Genomic DNA, 19,777 nt, shown 5'->3' on the forward strand with positions numbered 1-19,777 from the left:
AATGCCTTCACATGCCATGCTCTATAACCTAGCTTGTGGTATGCTAATAACACATTACATGTCATTATGCCATACATTACATTACATACTTCACTTAAGTATACAATGCTAGCGTTCAAGCTTTAAAATTATAATCATATACGCAGTGAGAACATTAACAACCATTCAAACCAAATAATCTGAACTTATACAAGCCTCTGCAAACAAAATACAGAAAAAACCATGTCATCCAACAAGTAAATTACAACCCACATTAAATTAAGTACAGAGCTGAAACACACTATTTCATTCCCATTCATTAAGACACTGAAGTGTCAAACTGCACTTGTGTACACAGGTCCCTAGCAGATACTACCTTTACCATGCAACTGTCATCTCAATTGCACGCTAAATTGTAGCTTACCACATGTTCAAGGAAGTTATGACAGGATAAAATGGCAAACCAGCCATAAAGACATTCCATATTTAACGCAGAATATCTCTGAATGTGGCTGATTTGCATTCAAATTGAACCGTGGCACTTGTCCTGGACCCAGGGCTGCAAATACCAACAATTAGCTGATCATCAGCATCAGGAAGCCCCAAGGTCTGGGACATGGCTGTCCCATGCCAAATACCAAGGATCAAGCAGGGTGGGAACCCTTCGTCATGAAGGCAGCCCTGGGTCCTGGTCAATTTAAGACCTGGGACAGTCCCCTGTCCTGCAGTACAGAGCTTTAAATGTCCCTGGCCCCCTGTGCAAAGGGAAAGCGCCAACTCCACATGCACACTAAAAGTTCCATGCTACAGCCAATGCCACAATGCAGGCAGCTGGGGATCAGGCAGCTCCCAGCCTCAGCAGTGGCATGACTGGGATCTGAAGAATTTGATGCCCAATCCCGGAAACTGTGCATCCTGACATGCACATGTAGCAGGGCAGAAAGTAGAATTTTGGGGATCAGAAATAAAATTCCTTAAGTCTCAATCATATAACCATCTGCCGGTAGCCACACAAGTTTTATAGGCACATGTGTAAGTTGTTTATTACACACAAACTATGCACAAAAGCAAAAACAAGTCTAGGAAAAGATTATGGTTTCAAAAACCAAATCCCACATGTAAAGCTGTCTTGGTTGGCTAGTTCTGATGTCAGGGCTCTGCAGACTTCTCCACTAACAGAAGGCTTAGCTCCAGGAATACTTTCCTTGGCTGGCATGTCATCTAGGTAGCTTGGAGTTTTTCAACAATTTCTTTCCTAAAGCAAATCCCTTATTTCCAATCCTTTGTTCCAACTGTAGCATCTGCTGCAGCTAATTTGGTTCTCTTCACAGGTCTAGTTCAAATTTAGATCTACAACAGTTCTCTATTATTTAGGCTAACAAAGTCACTGATGGAAGTAGTATATTAGTCATCCTCCACATGGCTTAGTCACTAGCAAAAGGACAGGCCTCTATTTTATTAGCTGGCTTTCACAGCCATTTGTTCATAACAGAGGAAATGAAAAAATTAAAATGGACTATATTCCTGTTCACCTTATGAGACATGTACTGCAAACTAAAAGTCTCTTCCGTTCCTGGCTTCTTTAACACATGCAGGTGCGTCTCCTACTTGCCCCTCTTCAATTCCTTTCCTAGCTTCCCTCCAACTCCCCGCTCTCCAGGTTCTTCATCTGTCTTCTTCCCAGTCCTTCTGTTTACTAGGCCACACTAGCTTGCCTTTCATTCGCAGTCAGGCAACTACTGCTCTTTCTACCTGTTGCCTGGACGTCAGCAGAACAAAGAAGAACAAAGGAGCACAATCTCTCTGCCCAGATCTGGTTCACATCAGCCGCAGAAGCCAAGAGAAGCACATGCAGAAAGTCACACTCAGCTCCTGCCTATGGAATCTTCAGAGAATTTATCCAAACTAACAGATCTTGACAGAGTACAAACAGATTTTCAGAGTCTTGTTTCCTTAATGTGTTTCTGTCAATTTCGCATGCAATATTTGCATTATATACTGCAACAAGGAGCGTCTCTGAGAACAAGTTACAATTACACTAGTACTGAATACTAGCAACATTATAAATATTCAACATAAAAATATTTGGTACACTAATAGTAATTAGTATTTAGATAATGACTAACATGTGCTTACTATCTCAACTGTTGACGTGAGAATTTGGGTAAAAGTCAAACACAAAGACAAGAATAATTAATCAAAAACTGTAAATTAAATTCCATTAGTTCTGGATTTTTCAGGTAATGGGCAGACTGAAGAGATGATTAAAATGGACTCACGCTTTATTTCAAATTCTCTATAGCTACACTATGTCACTAAGGAAACATGTAATTTAGAACTACAATTTGCATACTGTAAGTAAAATGAATGAATACTTGTGATAAAAGCTAATTAAGAGAAGGTAAAATGCTGAAGACACCTTCAATGCCTTATTAAAGGGAAGAATTCAATTATCTCATTTTACTGAACCTTAAAACTATACAAAGCTAGAATGTAACATACCACAGTCATTAACAGCTTATCAAACCACTGCAGTTTGAGTTCTGATTTTGGCCACATGTCTGGTCGTAACGCTGTCTTCAGGAGGTTAACACAACGTCGAGAGAGCAGCTCTCCAGCAGATCCAGCAGTGTTTGAATTGTCATTTACCTAGCAAATGATCAAAATCCAAAAATCATAACTATTTGTACCTGGGTTATTAATTTATTAAACATCATATGTAATTATATCATTCCTCATTTCTGGAAAGGCTCAACTACAGTAATTGCATCACCACAGTTACATGGTACTATGTCTACAAGAAAGCTGGTTTTTAAGCTGTTAACCAATTACTAGAAGATTTATCAAAGGGATAACAGGTTAAAAATATTTTAAATATAAACTAATGATAAAGCTCAACAAAAGATTTCACAGTAAATAATATGAATAATTCAAATCTCATCACACTCCCCGGCAGACCCGGAAGCACTTCCGGTCCACTTCCAGGTTTGCTGCCGAGCACTGGAGAGCGCCCCCCCCCAATACTACTGTGGGACACTCCATGCACCCTAGCAGCAATCATGAGCCATGCCTACTACCTCAAGGTATGAAGAAAAAAAACTTTTAAAGCTGTGCCTGTGACCAAATCGCTTATTCACTGAATCAGCATCAACTCTTCAGCTTTGGCCAAATCAAATCAGGGACAGTGATCCGGATAAACGAGTCGAATCACTGTCCCCGATTCAGGCTGAATCCCAAACAAATAGAGCCCGTTTCGCACAGCCCTAACTAAAAGCTGTCATTACTGAAACAAGTTTTTAATACACCTCAGAAATAAAGTCACTTTCTGAAGAGATCTTTGGAACTGAATGCGTCTCACCGACTATAAAGAAGTCTGAGTACAGGTACAAAGATGAGACATTTAACAAAGTCAAAAAAGACACTACAAGTTTGCACAATGTTGTTTTACACCAAGAGACTTATCCAATGCCTGTTTAACAAAATGGGAGCCTTTAAATAAAAATTCAAGGAAGCCCCAGCAAAAGTTCCAGACTAACATTTAAAAAAAAAAAAAAAAAAATGGCCAATGATTTTTGGATGCCCCAAGGCATTTCCAGCCCACTTTTCAGAAATGTTAATAATTAGTATAAGAATATAACGCAACATTCTTATTAATTTCAAAATTTGTAATATTGTTAACGTATGTTTATACTAGATGGAAAACACTATTATGAAAAACATTTCCTGTACTGCTTGCAATGATGCACTGATGCATGCATTGTAGACCTATGGAGTACCTGGCAAGCAATTCTAATCAAGAAGTTGACCACTGTATCTGTATGCTGCTTGTCAATTGGCTTGGAAAGAAGTGCATCGGCTCCTGGCAGGGACTGACTACGCCCAAATACCTGTATAAACAAGTTAAAAAAAAACTGAAGACAACAGTATACAAAAATCAAGTTTAAAAATGTGTCTGCAATTCAAACATGAATATATATTAGGTTAATAGAGGTCTATAAAATTATGCAGCAAAGTGAAAACAGATATTGCTTAACAACTGTAAGACCCCAAACAACACGTTATAAAATGAAAAAAAACTGTATATTTCTTACCGCACTTATTGCCCCAGTAGCGGTTCTGAATCTCTTCACCTCCTGGCTAGAATCAACAGACAGCCCTCTCTTAACAGCAGAGGAGGCAGAACTTGCTCCTTCGCCAGCTCCACCTGAATCCATATCTGAGTCTGGCTGAAATATCAGTAACATTCACATCAAAAAATATATATATATGAATATGGTGCGAGATCTATGTTCACAAAAAAGGTTAACCCTCCTACCTGCTGATCTTTAATTCTCTGCAATTCCCACTTGATAACAACTTCGGCAAGGTCCACAGCCAATTTTCTTTGTTCAATGGTAACACTGGGAGTGAAGCCCAACCTCTGCATGGCGCTAACCATATGCTGTACCAAATGATGTCTCACTGGGTAATAAACCTATGGAAATAGTTTCAAAATTATGTTATACATAAACTAGCTATAAACCTTGCAAGGAAAAAGCTATGATGATAGAAGTAGCTGCCAAACCTGTCTGATGCTCAGCATTTTGTAACTGAGAAAAGAAACTGGTACTTGAAAAGAATTTTTGACCAAGATTTTCATACCAACTACTGAGTTTGGCTACAGAGACTTTAAAAGGATCTGATTTCCAGAGGTCAAGTGTTCAAGTTCTTGGAGGGTGGAAAGAGTACAGACCAACTGCAGAAGCTTCCTCAGCCTGACGAAGGATATTTATACCCGAAAGCTTGAAAAGAAGAATTGTTTCAACTAACTCAGTTGGTCTAATAAAAGATATCAGATTTACCCAAAGAACCCTGTCCAAGTAGGCACTGTGTTATTTTTAAAGAGGTAAATTGCCAAGTTAAAATGAAAATAAGGGAGGCACTGAAATTCAGCACGAATATACACTTTGTAAAAAACTTCCCAAGAGTGAAGTTCTTTGGGCATTTCCTAGTTGGCTCAATAGACAATATCATCATGTCAGAATATAAATCAGTCCTATAGGTTACATGGTATCAAATAAGCAAAACCAGGAATTATCAAAGGGTTTCACTGGAAGAAAAGGGAAGCATTTATTTGATTTATATCCCACCCCAACCAAAAGGCTCAGAGCAGCTCTAGTAGCGGGGAATTTTTAAAGCTACAATAATGCTTATTGAAAGAGTCCTCAATTCCTATTATGATCATGCAGTACACTGTGGTCTACAGATTATCGTCTTAGCTCTACTGTACCATTTTAGCCTATTATTTGAGAAACTAACAAAGTGATAAATTTATAGAGTTTTACATTTTTGCAACAATCAATTACAGTAACAGCTTAAGGAAATTATATCAAAGAAAGACAGTATTTTAACCAAGTCCTAGTAATCAGAGTGACAAAGCATGCTCTTTCAGTTTAAAACGTTCATCAAACACATCTTAAAAGCTAATTCAGGCATTTCAATTTTGAGAAATAACAATTCACTGACCCTGACCCACAGGCAATCCAGGTTAACAGGACTATCTATCAAGTGTTCCACATTGGAACAAAATCACTCCAAACTTCATGCTTGCATTCAACTGTTTTACTAACTCTTCAGTTGGCTTCCCATTTACACATTTTCTATCCTGTACAAGCCAGTTCTTGAAGTTTATTTGGCTGACCTTTTGCTGAAGTTACAAATGCCTGAAATGCCAATTTGATCTTTAGGGGGAGATTTTTTTCCTTAAACTGGAAAGTATTTGCCAAGGAGGCTTTGACTAATAAAAAAGGCAATTCCAGAAGATGCGTGAGCAGAAAGCAGGACAAAGCAATGTAAATGAACAAGATAGCATAGTGGCATTTCAAAACCTGTACAGGTAATATTTCTGTACTTGTTTCAGCTTTCAATAGCTGTGAGTTCATACACATGCATAGAATGCAGATGCCTTTAGAAACCGATTCTCACCTATATAATTTGGATCTCACTCGTTTTTATTCACTCTTCTAAACTCTTATGAGTTAAGCTCAATTCTTCAGCTAGTAAGTGTATACATACCTTAAAATGCTGCACTATTAAATGCAAAATATGGACCAACTGTGGAACAGTATGACCCTCTTCTACAATGATTTTTCGTGTCCAGTGAGTCAGCATCTGATGTCCATCCTCCATCCGGGCAGGCACTGCTGGAGTTAGAATAGCCATTGCCTGTCTGACAATAGCTCGAGCCTCCATTGCATGAGCTTTTAAGAGACTATGAAAAACCTTAAAAGAAAATAAATCTTTTTAGAAAGCTGAACAAATTCGCCAAAAATAAAGCAATTAAAAGAAATAAACTACATTTTAACAAGAAGTCCAGTGTAAACAACACTGCGCGTTTTAAGACTTAACTTGGACAGGTATTTATACAGCAATTAGCTTCACTTGTAGGGATTAGAACAATCTCTTCTCTCCCTGCTTCTCTTCTTTCTTAATGACCAATGCTAAATTTTACTATATTCTCTCTCCTAAGAATCCCTTGACGGTTATCCCTGCCTGTCTCAAACTCAGTTTCTTGAAATAAAGTTGCTGACTCTTCACTTTAAGAAACTTTTACATTTAATCTGGTGATTTTTTAGTGCCCAATCTCTATTTCCCCATCACTGTGCTGTTTGACTCTGCCATCTACAAGCACAAATCTTGAATTGGCTTCAATTGGCTCCATGACACCACTCTAACTTCTGCCCCTGAAAGTTACTCCTCTAAAATTAAACTGTTTTCATTCTCTGATCTGTGTTGCCTCTAGCACTACGAACCAGTCCCTTCTGCAAAAGGCTCTCATTTCTTAGGGCCAGCAGGTGACTGTCCTACCTCACAAACTCCTCTCAACACAGTCTATTGTGGGTCCCTCTCTTTGTACAAACACCACCCAGGTGGTCTTGGTCTTAGGATCATAGGGAAACAGGACTGGAGGGGACCTCACAAGGTCATTTAGTCCACCCCCTGCTCAAGGCAGGATCTTCTCTGACTACTTCTTTGGCACTTATGCCCTGACTGAGTTTTTCTGTATTTGGGGTTTTAGTTATTACTTCTGTACACTTCTACCCTCCATTACAGATGCAGGATTATAAAATAAAGGACCAAAAAGCACACACACACCATAGATAAGTACTTAAATCGGCATAACTTTAATTTTTTTTAAATGCAAATATGTAGAAAATACCTGCAGCACTATCTTCTTATGTATTGCAAATTTTGCTATGATGTGTGCTAAAAGCAAATGCCCACTGTATTTGCATGCTGGGTCCACACACGCCTTAGACAGAAGACAAGGCCAGGCAAAGGTCATCAGGCGCCGTAGCTTGCTGTTGCGGTTCTTATTATTGTCATGAATGTGATGTGGGGCGTGTTCAACAAGAAGTGTCGCAAACTGCAGGAGATAAATTCTGAGCGAATCCAGCATGTCTGCTTGCTTTTCTGGGTCAAGCACCTAATCCCAGGACCATGAAGGTGGGGAAAGAAGAGGAAGAAAAAAACCCAAACCAGTGAAATATTGCCATAAGTCCTACATGTATTAGATGTAAAAACTATACACAGGTCAAAGCCTGTGAGAAAACACGTTCCTGACATAACTTTATTTATGCACAACCCAGAGAAATTTTAGCAGTCTGTCACCACCTATTAGCCCATTTTGCTGAAAAGTGCTCATGTCTATGTAACACCCATCCAGCTTTTAATCTCTTGGGCAAATTACCTTTACTTACACAGCACGTCTATTTATAGTTATGTTTCCTAGACTGGACAGCACCAACAATTGAGTAAGACTTTCATACAAGCTCACCTCGATGAGTCATTGCCAAAATGGGAGAGGAAACTGAGCACTTCTGAAGATCCAGCCCTAAAATGCTCACCTTCATCAATCCCCATTTTATATTTGCTGACTACTGCTAAGCACATGTAAGTCCTGTGATTGAATTTCAATGTCTCTGTAAAACCGCTGCTCAAAGTAGGTGATGAAGCAGATTACAATAATGAATCTTATTTCTGAAGATATATGTTAGCAGGATCTGAACATCACCAGTAAATTAAGTTTTGCTAGACTCATTCAAGCTCCTGCTGCATTTCCCTCTGGGACCATTATGCAATTCAAAATAATTGATCATTTATACTTGTAGAAGGCCCTAGATTGAAATAGCAATGATAATTCAGATAAGGATAGACATGCCAATGGCCGTGTGGGGTACAATACATCAATTTTTACTTTCAAATGCTTTACTACAAACAAGGCATGATACCTTTGTTATAAAAACACTGGTGATACTTTCCGGATTGTCTCCTTCTGGGTTGGGTGGTCCCAAAAGCAGTTCTCCTTCTGCCTTTTCAAAACTGTACAAGAAAGCAGGATTCAGGATATGCTGCAGCACCTATAAATCAGGAGGCTAAATTAATAATGTTAAAATTTGAGTTTATTTCCAACTAGTAACAAGCAATATAATGCAGTTACAGACTCTCAGAGTTCTCCAGTTCTTATAGTTATAGAGGCTGCAGATAAAAGATTTAAGGCAGATGTATGTGAATTTATTCCCTGCACCCCACCCCCCAAAAGACAAGAAAGTCTGTCACCTAGAGAAGAGAGACTAAGAAATATTCAGCGTTGAAAGCAAGATGAATTGCTGACTCTACCTATTATTACTCTTCCTTGTTTGGTATTTTCACATAAATGGCTCTACCAATTATTGAACTCATTGACATTTAAGTAAGCAAGTTTTGTTGCCCTGGTTCCCAGAAAGAAAATTAAACCTAAATACCAGCCCACTTTAATTTAATGGCTTTACTTACCTTGGCTTTGAGCTCATCTCCAAAGTTTGGGTCACTGAAGTCTACAAACCGGAAGAAAAGAGCTCTTTTCTGAGCAATACTGTAGTTTTTGGGGATCTCGTCTTCCATGTACTCCTTTAAGAATGTCATATTGCAAAGAAAACGACCTGTAAAAGCCCGAAGCAGCTGGAAGAGCAATTCTATATCACCATAATTCCTTCTGTAAGAACAAACATAAATTAAAAGCTTTTCGTAAGAAACTTCTACCAGTTATTCTGTCAGACTGATGAAGGATTCACTTTTGGTTTAAATATTCACAGTCAGAAGAACACTGTAGGTGGAACATGTGGTTTCAGTGCTGAAGGCAGCATTATACTATTTTATATTCATACTTTACAACCTCATATGCCACAAAGCATTATCCTGTAGTTTTATTTTGGAACATCAAGTAAAGGGTATTAACAAATGTGGAAACCGTCGAATTGATCAATTAGGAATAAAATGTTAGTTCCACCTACTTGCAATAATTCAATAAGCAGTATGCCAGCAGTTTAGGTTCTTTCCAGTTCGTTGCGGCCATGTTCTCCTTACGATGTCTCTCTTGAAAAGCTTCACTTACCCACACACGTTTTAGCTGATTCACTAAGGAGTGCTGATTTGCTAACCAACACTCATCATTTTTAACTATAATACTTATGATCTGTCAAAAACACAAACAAGACAAAACATACAAACAACAAATGTAAAGTAGATAGCAGCAATCCTGATGCAGAGGAAGGCACTTAGGTTTGGTCTAACCAAGATTCTACCAGACTCAAAGTCCATGGAAAATTCTCACATGCATTCATTTTTCTTTTTTGTTTCCAGCTCCAGTAATATTTATTTTGAACATCCTTCTTCAGCTCTGGCAGTATCATGCTAATAAATCACAAGCAGAAAAGTCATTTCATCCATCTAAACTTTAAAAAAAAAAAAAAAAAAATCCTCTTTTCCTGCCAGGTTATTGCTTGCATCTTACCTGCCTTAAAAAATAAATAAATAAAAAGGCAGTTAATTTGACATTTTCTTCCTTCTCATCCCCTAAGATAATGCTAACAAATATGGACAGAAATGGTTTATATTTTTAAGCTTTTATTGGAGCTAAAAAACATTAAAGAACAAGTGAATGCATGCTTCTTTGCATGTATAGCCAACATCCTTCAACAGTAGCCCTGCATATTGACAGGTACCTTGCCCTCTGGTCACCCCCTTGGGACTGGAAACTAGGGTGGCCATCATAGAGGACAGTTTGGTTGTCTTCTGTTCTCTATTGATACAAAAACCAGACACCTGTATGGTTTTTAATGGCATTAGGTTTCATATCAATAGAGGACAGAGTAACAGAAAAATGGAATGTCCTCTATGATGGCCACCCTACTGGAAACCCTGTCCCTAACCCCTGACCTTTGCCAAGCTCCTCCCCTTGCCCCTGAAAGTACTCCTGGGGGAGGGGGCGGTTGCCATCTTGGAACAAGGAAAAAACCAAATCATATACTAAAAGTCAAACATCTACTACAACATATATTAATTGTATTTTAAAAAATATTCTTGCCATGATTTGCATGCGTTTGCATAGTATATATAGAGATGATTACTTAACAGCTCAAAAATAAAGTCTTACTCTTGTATATTGTGTGTGGGTGCATGTATGGTGGGGTGTGTGCATGTGTGGGGGGCTTTGGGCACGGTGTGGGGATGTGTAGAGTATGTTGTGGGGCGTTGGTATGTGTATGTGTATGAGGGGTTGTGGCAGGGTGTGGGTGTGTAGGGTTTGGGGGGAGGAACCCTCCCCCTCCCCCACAAGCCACACACTTGGCAGTGGCAGCAGTAGCCGGCCCTCGGGGTACTCATGGCCTGTGCAGGTGCAGCCGCCCAGTAGCGCACAGTTCCAGCCAGTTCCCAGAGCTGCACGTGGCAGCAAGGAGCAGAGTCAGGTCAGCCCACCTCTATCGTGCAGGGCTCCCCATATCTCATGCGCAGCTCCCAAGACTTGCACGCCACCGGGGGGAGCCCCATGTGACAGAGCTGGCGGCCTGGCCCTGCTCAGTTTCCTGGACTCTGCCAGGAAGCAGGGCTCCCTGCCACTTTCCACAGAGTCCTGCAAGCAGGGAAGGAAGCCAGCTTCATTGTGCAGGACTTCCCCCCAGTGACACGCATGCCCCAGGAGCTTCATATGGAGCAATGGGAAGCCGCGTGCAATGGACCAGGCCAACCTGGGCTCTATGCTCTTCCCATCCTGCTGGATGAGAGCCCAAGCTCCGCACTCCCACCAGCCCGAGCCCCACGCTCTGGGTTCCCACCCTTATGCAGCTTCCCTACCGAATGCCCAGGACAAGCACTGCAGCAGGGACACAAGAAGGAGCTGCTGGACACTGGGGAAACCGAGCAAGTTTCCTGGTGGCTGCAGCAGTGGTGGCAGCAGCCCTGCCTGGAAGCTATGCATGCTGACCAGGGTTGGGGCCAGGACCCTCCCATACATGAGGGTGGGAGTGAAGTCTGTGGGCTGAGAGGGGTACAATTAATTGATAGGTGCCCACGGGCCAGATGAAATCCCCTGGCGGGCCGGATCTGGCCTGCAGGTCATATTTTGCCCACCCGTGAACCACGCGTATCTGAAAAACAAATCAATAAATACCTTAATAGCCTGAAACTGAAGATCAAGACGCATTGTGGTAGTACTTGGAGAGCCAGGTCTAACAGCTGCTTGGGTACCACCAGGTAACAAGAGAGTGATAAATCGGTTTGGATTACTTGCCAGGACATCTCTTAAAGGTTTTGCATCTTTGTGTTTTAGAAAACTCTAGAAAAAGGGGTTTTAAAAAATCATTTTAGAAGTGCATTTTAAAAAAAAAAAAATGCTAAAGCACATCTTCTCTCTGCAGCTCTAAGCACACTTCTCTACATGACTTCAGTAGTACCAAATTTTGTGTATTGACTTAACGGTCATAAACAGTGCCAAATCAACAGCCCTGAAGGCTAAACAACTACATTAATGAATAGGTTAAAATAATACAAGAAGAGATGATCATATGGAAAGGAAATGGAAACAATACATGGTTAAGTGCCATATCAATAATTTCTGACTTGTTACACTTAAAAGGTGACATTCCTCTGCAAAGGTTACCATGAACATCCTGCTCCACTGTGGATCATTTAAAGTTGCTTCCATCATAAACAGCTCAACAGTTTGGGATGGATGACGTGTCAGAAATTTTATCAGTGGTTCCCTGAATGGACTACCAGCCTGAGAGATTAAAAATAAAGTTTCCATTAAAATGTTTCTTTATTCAATTTGTCCAGTTGTCTTCCAATACCTAGTAAAAATTAACACTTATTGTAGAACTTACACCCATGTAAAGTACTTAGGATGCCCATCCCAAGAATTTATTAGCACTTACAAACAATGAAATAGTGCACCTTTTAAAAATAAAAAAAATAAATTTTCAAAAAAATCAATATTGTATAGTAAACAATCCTACAGGTGACTGGAACAATTCAAGATACGTGTACAATGAACTGACTGTAAAACAATAAAGCACAATTAAACGCCACTTACCTCAATCAACATAGCCCGTTCCGTTTTCATCACAACTTCCAGCAAAGGTTTTACCAAAGTTTGAGGAGCAGCCGGGATTAGATGAAATAAGTTAATGATTGCTGAACAAATCTTCATTTCCTACAGATAAAGAAAAATAGAATCAGAGTAAACTAACACTTGCTACCTAATGATATGAACATATTATTACAGATCCTACCAAAAACTACTTTTCTCTCTATAAATATTAGCATAAGTGGCAAACAAAAGCAGAGTTAACATATAAACAGCAACTACTTACCCCAACACATGAAAAAAAAATCTGTTCTGGGGAATATCCACCCCCGTTTCAACATAAATGTTTTAGTAGGGATGTTTCTGTGTTAAACACTAGGCTGTGTGTAATGATAATGGTGATGACAGAAGTTATGAGTGTCACAATGCCGAGTGGCTCAAACTTTGAAATCCAAACATTCTGCTCAAAACTAATTTTCCAAATGCATCCCACAACAGTAAATTAGATGGACATCTCCCTCCCAGCAATAATCATTGCACATTGTATAATTCAGCTCTGCTCCCCACCAAATATTCACTCCCAAGGTCTAAGCAATTTTACCTTTTTTTCACTGTATAGATTAAAGTTTATTTTCCTAGGGCAACAAAGTATATATTCTATCAAATTGGATTTTTTTTTATTTTAAATCACTGAATAGAAATCAATTTCTAACCTGCACTATACACCATATCTATAGTGGGATACTATCTGGTGGGCTGTGTTTCCTAAACTGAATTGAAAATTCAAAGCGTTCATCCCCAGTCCTGTGATCCGATCTGCACAGACAAGCCTCCCGTGGCCACTTGGGAAGATCAGACTGCAGGACTGGGGCCCAATAAGAGCCACTGAAATATTAGTACCTTTGGGAAAAAACACTTAATATCCTGCTCCAAGCTTCCTAGTACAAACATGCTTAACATCCTTCACAGCAAGGTTACTTAAACAACTCTGCCACAGACAAACATAGGACAATTCACAGCACTGCACTCAAAGGCACAATGCACTCTGCCCATTACAGAACAATACAACTAACAAGTCACAGCAAAAAACCAAACACAACAACAAAGAACCTCCTGGTGCCTCCACTGAATGGCTCACCTCTACCCCTTCCACGGCAGGCTGAACCAAAACAAAAATTACAGCATGAAAAACAAAACAAAAACAAAAAGAAAACACAAAAAATGTAAAAAAAAGTATAGGCTCTTCTTCAGATTGCAGTCAGAAACTGACTTGAATAGGGTTATGTTCTCACCTCAAACTGACAGAATGGAGACAACGAACATCTCCCGCACTCTGAAATGCTCTCCTGAGGATGGGGAGGAAAAGCATCTTTTTTGCTATTTGTACATCGTTTACACATAACGTCCCATAATCTTGTACACAGTAAAAATATTCAGGGTGAACAAGACAGCAGAAACAATATTGGAATATGTACACACACAAGTATGGCCAACATAGACAACAAAAACCTTCAGCACTTTGTAACAACCTACAAAAGTCCCTCGAATGGACTCCAGCTTCCCACCTCTCCTCAATGCAACTTTTCACATGAGCAGCATTGCTGATGAAGGGGAAAGATTTCATTTTGAAACACTAGAGAAGACTAGTGTTTAAGAATATTATATATATATAGCTATAGCTAGCACTGGAAGAATAAATAGTTGCATTCCAACTAGAAGTGTTGTTTTAACAGGTAAGTGATCAGGGAGATAGGTTATAAAAAGACCCGTTTTACGTGATGTAGGTAAGGAATCCAGTATTCCAGTAAGGCAGATATACCCAATACATGGCCCACAAGTCTGCCCGTCTGCACACATGCCTAATTTGAAAAAGTAGCTTATAAGTAGTCTGCAGGAGAGTTTGTGCTGTGAATCTCTGATTTCAGGTCCAACTTGAAAACACTTACTATTTAAATGGAACTCAAATTTTTTAAAAAAAAGATGCTTTTTAATGTTTTGGGTTGGTTTGGAATTAGAGTTTGTTTTGTTGAAAACACACGGCTTTGGAGAACTCTGCAATTGTGTTTTAACAGGAAGTAAACAGGTTAGCGCCTCGCCAGTTATTCGGTTTAGCTCCGAGATCTGTACGACAAAACCTGGATCAAAATAAGGGTGTTCAAAAATGACATATCCTAAATTCTCTCCTTTCCATCACTCACTAGACAAGGGGAAAAGGTTTTATTCATTTGTTTTAATTGTAATATAGTGTCCTCAAACTATCCTTTTATTTTTCCCCCTAAGTAATAAATGGGTTACCTGGTTCTATTCTTCTCAAACTCCACTGAGGTCATAATCTCCTGAATCTAGTTACTAACAGTCAGTTTACTTAAAGACCCAGTCTAGAAAACTATTTTTAATTTGAACCAGTGAGCTTCCAGAGTCCTCCCACCCCTACTGAGAAAAAAGGATTAAACGTTAAGCACAGCCAGTTAGCCAAGTGGCCACACCACAGTCTCTCTCAGAAGATTAAAAGCAAAAAAAGCCAAAACCCATTGCACTTTATGGTTACATAAATGTCACCTGTTATGTAAACTGTTATAATATCATTGTGTCAAAATGCTTTTATTTCAGCTGACCAATATTTGTATTTTTTTTAAACCTTTGGAAATAGTTATGTGAGAATATATCACGTGTGTAGCCAAAAATAATCACAATATATTCACCTAGTGCAAAGAACGCACATAGTTTAAAATATGTTTTCATTGCAATTCAACAATTGGTTAGATGGTGGGGGAGGTTGCTTTCTCTACCCTTCCATTTTAAGACAATCTTTAGAAGACTCGATTTTAAAAAATTAAAAAAAAAACAAGTAACAAAGAAACATGGTTCTGACAGGAAACATTTAAAAGCAAAAGAATTAAGTGTGCAACCTCTAACACCTGGGGACAACTAGACAAAGACCTGCTTGCAGCCATGCCCTACTGTTGACTAAAAGGCCACACAATAACATTTGAGTCTTATCTATGTATACTGGATTTGAGGGGAGAGGACGGGAGAAATGGATCCCAAAAATAAGTCTATAATACTGTACTGTAAGAGAGATGCTGTATTTATGATGGTCCAGAAACTAGGTGAGAGAGAAGGACTGCTTAGGGTGATATCTTTAATTGGACCAACTGTATGATGGAGATAGAGCTAGACGAACTTTCAAATGCAAGGCATTCTTCAACAGGTCTGATCAGAACGAGCCAGGTACATCACAGTAAAGAGAATTCTAATGCATATATTGTAGAATTAGTTACACACTTATAAAAGAATACACATGCACACATTCTTTTTTTATGTATATAAAAGAATATACATAAATAAAAGAATAACTATCTGATAAAAGATATCACCCTAAGACATCCTTGCCTCTTGCATAGTACTGTGCTGCAGCTGATAAAATAGCAGTATTTGCTCAACATGCTTGCACAGTAGCCACTTCTAAATCTTAATGCAAGCATGAAGATAAAAACAGTTTCAGTACTAAATATCTAGTGCCATTTAAGTAATGATAACCAAACTTAGATTATAAGTTCTTTTTTGAAAGGACAAGAAAAGGTAAGAGAAATCTGTAAGAAAGTCACCATTCTGATTTCTTGAAATAAAGTCACATCCAGCCCAATTTGAAAACTAAAAGAATTCTTTCCTAATTTGGATTGCAACAAATCTTCACCCTAATAAAAGAAGTGCCTACAACTATAGTACTCTTTTGTCTTTAAGCTCTTTGATTTGCAGTATGCAAGGAAACTGATCAAAACTGCTCACAAAAATCTCACTATTACTTATCATAAGAGAGCCAGCTTAACTATGAATTTTTTTTAAATCAGAAATTGTACTGAAGATGGAGAGAAATGTTGTATGTAATATAAATTTGTGTGACAAAATGCAACATGAACATCCAACATATTCCACAAATGACTATAAAACCTAAATTGAATAATTAATAAGATTGTCTCGTTTGAGATTATGGTGTGATCTTTGTTTTATTTATTTATTATTACGTTTATATCCTGCCCTATCCAAAAGGCTCAGAACTGCTATAATATATTATAATAGGGATGATGCAACCATCTTATTTTGTAATCCATTCCACGAAGGGAGAACATTAATCTGGCAGTCCCCTAAAACAAGCAACGGTATGCTCACCCAACCCGTTTGCAGATTTAGGGCATAAGCTGTCACTCACACCGGGTAAGCGGTTTCCTGAACAAAGTTTGACGTTCTCATGAATATTCAATAATTTTATGTTGCTTTGTCATAAAAACCCATCAGCGTGCAACTAATTTTAGTAATATCTACAAGTGAATAAATTCTGCATTTCCCAATGCTTTGTACGATTTACTTCAGCTTTTCCCTCCTCCATAAAAGGAACCATTCACTTACATTTCCATCACTCCTCTGTCCTCCTTTATGTGTAATAACTACCACTTCCATCCACTTACGCAGGTGTTGCTGTAAAGAAATTAAACAGTAGCACTGTTACCCTAATTTTACAGTTCCACTTAAACAAAGCAACAATACCGGTCACAGCAAGATTTACACCAGATGAAGCTGAAGCTGAAATTGCTTATAGTTTGAAGGAACAAACTGAAAAATAAATAAATTGGTTGCATTTATTTTAGCTCTGTTGATTGGGGACGTGAGCTTGTTACTTGCAACCCAACAGTTTGCTCCAGGTGTGTTTTGAAAGACATTCAACTGCTTCTAAAATGCCTTGGTAACTACAGCCAGAAGAGTTTTAATCAATCTATGCTTGATTTGAAAGCTGCAGTCTTTTTTTACCCCCCTGAATGCAGACCACGGAACAGATATCCATGGTTGTCATTTCAAAACCAAGGTGCTAGTATGCTTCACCTCAAGATCATTAAGAACATTTAGGTTTTAAAAAGGCAGCAGACCATAGAAGTTTTTTCTAAAGAGAGTGGAAAACCTATAATGGTTGCCTATTCATTCCCCACGTGGACCTTCAACTGTGGAGCAAGTTTCACCATTTAATCCAAAAGAACCCAAATTTCTTGATCTTCAAAGAAAGCTGCAAGTCCTTTTCCGCCATATTTTCAAGAAATTAAAAGTGTATGAGGACCGATGGAAAGCCATTTAAGTCCCAGACACAAAGAGGCCCCCTCTAAATTGGCATCTGAAGCTGGAGACCCTCATACATCCCTATACACACGCTACTGGTTCATACCTGGTCAAATTATCTGTTCACGTTTTAACGGACAAGAGCCAGTGGTAAAGTGACAAAGGCTTTCCTTTTGCATTATGAAATTCAAATGTAAGAAGGAAGACTACAGCACTATCATTTTAGCATTCAAAAGATGCACCAACCTGCCCAGGCAATGTTTATCAAACTACAAAAGGAAAACAAGCATGTATCCTGACAGCCCATGTTTAGATGAAGAAATTTGTCCCAGGAGCATAACCAAGTTTAACTTCACTAGATGAAAGTCCCAGCCCTCCACCCCCCAAGTTCAGTAAGAGTATGGTTTTCAAATTCTAATCACGCAAATATTTAATAACGTAAATTAACATTGACAATTAGTAAAGCATGGAAACCTCTTATGTAAATCTATTCATTAAATTCACAATTCGGCTTTCTTCGACTTTTGAATTGTATGGATGTCAGATGAAACAAATTCAGTTAAAATAAATTTTCTTACCAAAAATAGTAAAAACCATTAATGGGACTTACCATCATCTGGTCACAGAATTTGTCATTAAAAGAGTTTGGAAAAAGGCGTGTGACGGAAGTCAGACGGTTCACAACATTTAATGTCAGGCTTCGATAATCTCCCAACATCATAAGCAACGGTCTCATGTGTGTGTGAATTTGATCTACTTCTATTGTGGCTCCTTCTAAGAACTGCAAAGAAGTAAAGCAACTGCAATAAAATTCAGCTACTTCTGAAGAGACGCTTCTACAAAGCAATTATGCAGAAAAGGCTGTGCATTTTTTTTTTTTTTAAAGTTCACAGCTGCATAATAAAAATGACACTGCTGATGTCCAGCTCTAAAAAAAACAATTCATGGCAGCATGGACCGAAGAAGAACGTGCTTAATCCTGATGTATGCAAACTGGAGATTTAACTAACCACATTTTCTTCTTATATTACTAGTGTTAAGTGTGGAATTCTAAAATTCTGCATGGAGTAGTAGTGTGGAAACATTTCCTCTCTTCTTCATTAAACCAGCAGTTTTAAAATAACAAGACAGAATGTAATGGCTCCGTCTATATTAGAAACTAACTTGGCTGACTTTGTCTTCATATTATGTTTCCACAATACACACAGACTGGTGTTCAATGTCTCCATCCACTCAAGTTGCAGAACTGCATTTCCAAAGGAGGAAGCGTAGGTAATAAATCTATATTGCCTCAATAAGGGGAGGTAGATACCAGAAAACAGATGAAGAAATGGTCACCAGTAATGCACTTTAAAGTATCTTATTGAAAGGGATTGGGAGGATAGCAAAACAGTTACCCATATGTGAGCCACAACCACAGGCAGAAGGACCTGGTCACAATTAAAAAGCAGCATGTGGAAGAGTTTATAGGACAAGACAGTACTAGCTTATGCCCCAAGCAAGAGTGAAACACTGAAAGTTACCATATTGTTATTAAGTACTAACATTACACATGGACCAACAAAATTTAGAGCCAGTCACATCAGTAACTGGTTATAAACTTGGTTTGAAAACCATAAGGCCAGGTTTTCGGCTGAGAACTCCCACAATCCTTCTGCATTCCAAGGTAACATAAAGGGCCCTGGGATTTGGCTTTAAACAGCAAAAGCGATTTTTCCCTGGTATAAAGCTGCTTCTCTCCCAACTAGTCCCACATTATTGTGGTGATGAGCAGAAGAGATGAACATCCTACACCAGAGGCGTAATATAAAGCAGCCCCTTAGCTTCTCTAACTTTTATCAAGGTCAGACTATAGGAATAAAGAGTTAACCATCTCCAACACTTTCTTTCCTGCTGCAATGGAGAGAGCTCAGTCCCAGCAAAGTACCTGACCCCTAGCATACATGGGGCCTACAAATCTGCAGTTGTGTCGCACTCAAATTTCCAGCCCTGCACAGCCAGATCCAGCCTTAGGCAAGACCCCATCCAATCAGATCTGGCCACACATTTGATCATGTGCTGGCTCATAAGGGTCTCCCAGGGGTCTGCAGGTTGAGCAACCGCTGCTCTAGGCTACCAGCATTAGTGTGAATACTTTTCAAGGGACAGATATTAGAGTCTATGTGGACCATGCGCACTCTGTGTAGTACAATGAGAGCATCCTCTGCACCTGCCGCATTTCCCGCCGCTACGCCAAGCTGATGCGCTGCCTCATGGTGTCCAACACCATCCGCTGGTCCCGCGACATCTACGTGGAGCACATCACGGGCC

At 39.2% G+C, this 19,777-nt stretch overlaps 1 protein-coding gene across 3 annotated transcripts in view; it reads right to left on the minus strand.

Moving 5' to 3' along the window:
• Nucleotides 1-19,777, minus strand: part of TRRAP (transformation/transcription domain associated protein) — a 136,461-nt gene that overhangs the window by 71,977 nt on the left and 44,707 nt on the right. For 2 of the 3 annotated variants that reach the window (XM_019542095.1, XM_019542097.1), the window contains exons 30-43: nt 18,078-18,248; nt 16,769-16,837; nt 12,368-12,487; nt 11,936-12,055; nt 11,447-11,611; nt 9,291-9,472; nt 8,794-8,992; nt 8,250-8,378; nt 7,178-7,444; nt 6,034-6,240; nt 4,295-4,453; nt 4,071-4,205; nt 3,756-3,866; nt 2,482-2,628 (exon numbers count right to left, since the gene is read on the minus strand). In XM_019542095.1, coding sequence (XP_019397640.1) covers nt 2,482-2,628; nt 3,756-3,866; nt 4,071-4,205; nt 4,295-4,453; nt 6,034-6,240; nt 7,178-7,444; nt 8,250-8,378; nt 8,794-8,992; nt 9,291-9,472; nt 11,447-11,611; nt 11,936-12,055; nt 12,368-12,487; nt 16,769-16,837; nt 18,078-18,248 — 2,181 coding nt within the window. Of the gene's footprint in view, nt 1-2,481; nt 2,629-3,755; nt 3,867-4,070; nt 4,206-4,294; nt 4,454-6,033; nt 6,241-7,177; nt 7,445-8,249; nt 8,379-8,793; nt 8,993-9,290; nt 9,473-11,446; nt 11,612-11,935; nt 12,056-12,367; nt 12,488-13,499; nt 13,521-16,768; nt 16,838-18,077; nt 18,249-19,777 lie in introns of all 3 variants that reach the window. The other variant, XM_019542096.1, reaches the window with a different exon arrangement.

Source organism: Crocodylus porosus, unplaced genomic scaffold, assembly GCF_001723895.1.
Source record: "Crocodylus porosus isolate Cpor-Errol unplaced genomic scaffold, CroPor_comp1, whole genome shotgun sequence".
NCBI classification, from domain to species: Eukaryota; Metazoa; Chordata; order Crocodylia; family Crocodylidae; genus Crocodylus; species Crocodylus porosus.